Raw genomic sequence first — 5,582 nt, 5'->3', positions numbered from 1 at the left:
TTTTTTTTCTTTGCATATAGAATTCTAAGTGTATATGAATGACACAAATCAATTTACAGGTGCAAAACAGTATTAGAAATGTTCTTATATCAATATAAAAAACATGTTTGGGGATTTCAACCTTAACCAGAAATGATAAAAATAATTGAATGTCTATTAACTACACATCCAAAAGAAGAATATAATTTTTATAAAATTCAAAATAAAATAACAAAATCGAAGAGAATTTCTCTTTCAAATAATTGTTCTAGTATTTGAGTGTACGATATGTTAGTTAAATCTTCTTAGAAACAAATTGATAAATAAAAAGATGATTAAAACATTATAAAATTAAAATATAGCATATTAATTAATATTGTATCGCAAAATGTGTTTTATAATTGATCGTTGCCAATGGCTGAAAGAAAAGTAGTGAAAAACCCTAAGTCTCTCGCGCGTCGCTTTATCATGAAAGGTTGCCTTAACTTACGACAAATTTTTAAAATGGAAATCGATGAAGAAGACAGTTGTAATTTGCTAGATCAAGGTTAGTTGCGGTTACGTGCCAGCGGGATGTTTCGGAATATTGATAGTGTGCAAATATTCAAGAATTATTTTACGCTAGTTTATTGTTAACGCATTCGTTTATGAATGACTCTTATCTATCATTCCGTTCGAGAATAATTTCCAGTGCGAAAACTTCGGTTATAATGTAGAAGGTTAATCATCGATGCAACGGAGCGGTAAATACACAATAAAAAACGTAAAAATTAAATCTAAGATAGATTTATGTATCGTAGAAAGTTAGTAAGAAATTACAATGAGTAATAGAGAAAAAAGTGATTCGCGATCAGAACAGTGCACTAAAACTAAGGAAGAAAGGGACAGAAGGCAATCAGTGTCTTCACAGAGTGACGATTCTGATGTGAAGAAAAAGAGACGCAACACATGTAGTAAAGATAAGAGAAAGAAATCAAAACATAGAAGTAGCTCGAGCAGTTCGAGTTCATCTAGTGTCTCCAGTCATGAAGCTAAACACCAAAATGACAGAGATAAAAGAAGCGACAAATGGGATAAAAGGTACGAAAATGGATTTAGATCGTACCGAATGAATGCAAGAGAGGGTAGAGGATATTATAAAGGACGTAGTGGATTCATGGATAATCGAAAACGCAACTTTGGTTATCGACCGTATAAACACTCTGGATTTTATGATAGAAATAGAATGCACAATAACTCACAATATAATAGATATAATAATGAAAGGAGAGGCAATAGGTTTTCAAACCATACTAGTAGAAGACCACCTTACGATAGATCCAGAAGTAGAAGCAATCAGAACCAAGATTATCAGAGAGATGTAAAAGATTCCAGCGAACATTCGAGAGAGAGCAACTCAAAAGAAAGGCATTTAAAACATTCTAACAATGATAAAATGGAATCAAAAAAAGGTGATATGGATGATACTTATTCAAAAGGGAAGGAAAAGAAGAAAGAAGAAGACATGCTAGAAAAGACTGATCATCCTACTCGTAAAAAGTCAAAGAGAAAACGGTCTTTATCTGCTTCAAGTTCCTCTAGTGTGAGCAGTACTACTAGTGAGAGTAGTAGCAGTAGTTCCAGTAGCAGCAGCAGCAGCAGTAGTTACAGCAGTAGTAGTACCGATACTTCAGAGGATGAAAGAAAACGTAAGAAAGCTAAAAGAAAAGCCAAGAAGTTAAAGAAAGCTATGAAGAAACGCAGGAAGAAGAAACGAATGAAGAAGAAGTTGAAGAAAAAACTAAAAAAATCATCTTCTAAGAAAAAATCACGCAATAATGACAAGTCCAAAGAAAGTATTTCTAAAGACAGTTTACAAGATGTGTCGGAAAAGTCAAAGGCAATGGCACCAATGACGAAAGAGGAGTGGGAAAAGAAACAAAGCATAATACGCAGAGTTTACGACGAAGAAACTGGAAGATACAGGTAATTTTGATAAAACCTAGATTTATTTCAATTAATATGATGTGGTATATGACAAATAATTAATTTTATATTTCCATAGGTTAATTAAAGGTGATGGAGAAGTCTTAGAAGAAATAGTGAGTAGGGAACGTCATAAAGAAATAAATAAACAAGCGACTAAAGGAGATGGAGATTATTTCCAGGCACGCTTAAAAACCAATGTTTTATGAACTATTTTTCTATGTATACTAAAGTAATACCCGTACATAATAATTACTTTATTGTCAGTGTTAAAGTCCTGTATGACAATATGTTTTATAATGTCTCAGAGAAAATACTTATGTTGTACATTAATGACACCTGTCTACAGTGTGATTTTAATTATATTACTTGCACATAACACTTCATCCATAGTGTTGATGACCAAATGTTGAAATATAATCAGCAACGAAAACAGTTTAGAGTTTAAGTCAGTTTTATACAATCATATCTCTTTCATACTATGTTTATTGTCATGTATGAAATAACTTTTAAATATATGCAGACACTGAACGTGACGTAATAGTACATTTGAACAAAATTCGTAACTATTTATCATCTCAATGAGCCAGTTATATTATTTTCGTAAATAAAAAGTTAAATAATATTTGATACAACAGTTTTAAAATATAAATTTTATTATTTTATACGAATAGTTCTATTACTTAGTTCTTATGTACAGAATATTTTACAAATCTATAAAATTTATACATTTATCGATCAAGTTTTGTTCAAATCTCCGATGTGTAAAAATTATGTTTTTATTTCCTTATTAAAGATCTTGAAAACATTAAATTTACCTCGTTGCAGATATTTGTCATTAGTATATTAAAGATAGTTAAGTAAATCATGTGAAGATAAAAATGTTACAAAGAACTAAAGAAAATTTTATCTGTAAATGAAATGCTTAACATAAGCTTTTATGAATAATATCAGAACTTTAAAAAGCGTAGATAATTATATGTATATTACATGACAGTCAATATAATTGAATAGAATGAGTTGTATGGCCATCGCGATAAATAGGATCGTCCGTGATATTAGCACGGCATAACGGACATGAACGTTCTATATCTAACCACCTTAAAACACATGTCTCGCAGAAAATATGTTTACAATGCAAAATTACTGGCATTGAATATTCCTCATGACAAACTGCACAAATACCACCAGATGCTATTAACTCTTCTTTTGACGGTGACACACCCAAATTCTGTAAAATAATAAATTAATAACTATTTGTAAGTTTGTTTAAGTCTTATTAAAAGGAAAGTAGGAAACATACTACATTTTGAAATAATTTACAAATGGCGGCTTGAAAAAACTTTGCACTGGATAATAAATCTTTTCCTTTGCTCACTGTATATAATATAGAGAAAAATACTCCCAGAATTTTTTCAGGTCCTTGATATCCTTCAAAGAAATAATATAGCCATGACTGGATAGGCGCACCACATCGATAAAGTTGAGATGTTGCTTCGACCATGAGATAATACTTTCCCTAAAGCAACATTTTCTTTCAGTTTTTAGTGTATTAATGTCATTAAACAATTTGATATTAAAACTTACCCTTTTCCGAAGCGTCAGCAGTTTTGCAGGTAAACATGTTACAAAAATTTTACAAATAACAGTAATTAATTTCAAAATAAAATCTGTTATCAAAACTGACCACAACAATTCCCAGATTGTAAGAGGTTGGGTGTATGAAAAAAATGTGTGTTGTGCATATTCAAAATTAATAAAACGCATACATCCAAGTATGCAACATGTAATAAATAAAAGTGACATCCAACTTTTATTATGTTGTTTTCTAATTTCACGTTTCACAACGTTATTAGCATGATTAAATGTAACAAGTAATACTATGAAGTTTAATATACCAACCCTATGATCGTAAAGTACTTTGATAAAAAGAATAAAAACAAGAGGGATGTATTTTTGAAATACTGTAAGTAATGCACGCGTATCTAGACCAATTTGTGCTGCTCCTGCAGAATTTTCCTCTGTATTATTATTATTATTGTTATTATTATGATTAATGGCAATATTACTATTATTGTTTTGGCTTTCACCCATAACCTCATTTGCAGCTTCACGAATATTATTTAAAAAATTGTCTGTAGTAGTTTGATGATGATGATGATGATTGTCATGTGTTGAAGTATCATGTGGATATGAACCACTTGGTTGATCTTCAACATTAATTATATAATTATCAGATGAAGGAGGTATTACATTCGATGAACTTTGCATTCTTTGAAAGTTTAATAACGAACTTTATGAATTATATAAATATATTAAATATATTTATAAAATATATTTTGAAATTGCACTTACAACACGTACATATTCTGTAAAAGGTCTGATCTCTTCTATGGTATAAGATATATTATTTGTAAATATTCTAGAGTGTTCCATAGTTTTATTACTATAATTCAAACCCCCTGATATTAATAAATGGTACAGATCGAGTTCCAATCGATGAATATGTCATCAGTAATCCTGAAGATTGCCTAATGTCACTCGTATTTGTTACATGAGACACTGTTGGATTGCAAGGCACATTGATGATTTCTTGCAATTGTACATTATCCACACACTCTATATCTAAAATTACAACAATTCATTATGCTTAAGTTAACACGAATCATAATTTATTATTTAGAGATGATTTTACTCCACAAAAACATGAGCACAAGTATCCTTTACCAAAGCACTTTAAAAATGTTTTGCTTTTAACGATTGCAGGTCACAGTTTACTCAACAATTATTAAAAATAAATTACTCTCTCTATTCACGTAAACGCAAAAATGATTTTTATAAACGTTTATGACTTGGAAAGGGGTTAACATACGATAGAGATTTTTTTGTTACACTTTCTATGGGACGCATCGATTAACGTCACAACAAATCTTCGTTTAGATATCTATGTAACTTCAATATTGGCAAAACATATGGTAAATTGCATAAGCAAGGATATCGCATATTCGTTACTAGAGAGCAATCAGTTAGAAATCATAACCAAACGAAGAGACCGACGTACTAGTCTTCCGTAATAAATCGTTTATTAAGTTGTTAGAACGTAATACGAAATACTAACTTTTACACTCCTTACCAATATGATCATGCAATAGGAATTTCTCCGAAAGTTTAATTCATAATTTTTAACGTGTATACGTATTCAGTTCCGCCATTTTCTTCGAAATTATTCTTGCTTAATTAGATATCAACTGAACACCTACGTTAAGCGCCAGTTTTGAAGTTACCCTTCGTCTAATTTTTCTTACGATTTTATGCGTAAATCTAAAGTATGTATAACTAATTCATATACAACAGTCTTACCAACAAAATATTATATTTGATAACCGTGACTTTTTAATTCGTAGAAGCCTTACTAAAGCAAAGCTTAGAAAAATCATTATCTTGTATAAATATTACAACAACGTTGAGGAAATAACACACTTCCGAGATTAAATAAGTTACCCGTCATATTTTGTATTATATTCAATATACCGAAACAAAATTTGGTAGGCATGACAAAGATGAAATTTTTTTATGTGGAATATATGTATATATTTGTAATTTTTTAATAATGTACGAAAAAATGCGATAAGAAGTAC

General features: G+C 30.2%; 3 protein-coding genes across 4 annotated transcripts in view; 2 read left to right on the top strand and 1 right to left on the bottom strand.

Annotated features, from left to right (window-relative positions):
* Window positions 1-5,582, top strand: part of LOC143154006 (uncharacterized) — an 82,057-nt gene that overhangs the window by 12,642 nt on the left and 63,833 nt on the right. The gene's annotated exons all lie outside the window — the stretch shown is intronic.
* LOC143153917 (uncharacterized) lies at window positions 484-2,282 on the top strand. The gene is made up of 2 exons (XM_076325555.1): window positions 484-1,944; window positions 2,024-2,282. The coding sequence occupies exons 1-2, from the start codon at window positions 800-802 to the stop codon at window positions 2,151-2,153; spliced, it is 1,275 nt and encodes a 424-aa protein (XP_076181670.1). The 5' UTR covers window positions 484-799; the 3' UTR covers window positions 2,154-2,282.
* Rnft2 (ring finger protein, transmembrane 2) lies at window positions 2,602-5,273 on the bottom strand. 2 transcript variants are annotated; one of them, XM_076325557.1, is made up of 4 exons: window positions 5,063-5,273; window positions 3,532-4,569; window positions 3,251-3,463; window positions 2,602-3,175 (listed from the first exon to the last, which is right to left on the bottom strand). In XM_076325557.1, the coding sequence occupies exons 2-4, from the start codon at window positions 4,213-4,215 to the stop codon at window positions 2,942-2,944; spliced, it is 1,131 nt and encodes a 376-aa protein (XP_076181672.1). In that variant the 5' UTR covers window positions 4,216-4,569; window positions 5,063-5,273; the 3' UTR covers window positions 2,602-2,941. The 2 variants fall into 2 exon arrangements, with proteins under 2 accessions (XP_076181672.1, XP_076181671.1); XM_076325556.1 differs by having other exon boundaries at window positions 2,613-3,175; window positions 3,248-3,463.

This window comes from Ptiloglossa arizonensis, chromosome 13 (genome assembly GCF_051014685.1).
Source record: "Ptiloglossa arizonensis isolate GNS036 chromosome 13, iyPtiAriz1_principal, whole genome shotgun sequence".
Classification (NCBI taxonomy): Eukaryota; Metazoa; Arthropoda; class Insecta; order Hymenoptera; family Colletidae; genus Ptiloglossa; species Ptiloglossa arizonensis.
This window is presented reverse-complemented; position numbering and strand designations above follow the sequence as displayed.

Excerpts from the sequence above, each read along its gene's own strand:
- LOC143153917 (XM_076325555.1), top strand. The coding sequence starts at position 800 with ATGAGTAATAGAGAAAAAAGTGATTCGCGATCAGAACAGTGCACTAAA. Across the intron at positions 1,945-2,023 it reads GAAGAAACTGGAAGATACAG|GTTAATTAAAGGTGATGGAG; the intron begins GTAATTTTGATA and ends ATATTTCCATAG.
- Rnft2 (XM_076325556.1), bottom strand. The coding sequence starts at position 4,215 with ATGCAAAGTTCATCGAATGTAATACCTCCTTCATCTGATAATTATATA. Across the intron at positions 3,464-3,531 it reads TGCTGACGCTTCGGAAAAGG|GGAAAGTATTATCTCATGGT; the intron begins GTAAGTTTTAAT and ends ATGTTGCTTTAG. Across the intron at positions 3,176-3,247 it reads GTAAATTATTTCAAAATGTA|AATTTGGGTGTGTCACCGTC; the intron begins GTATGTTTCCTA and ends ATTATTTTACAG.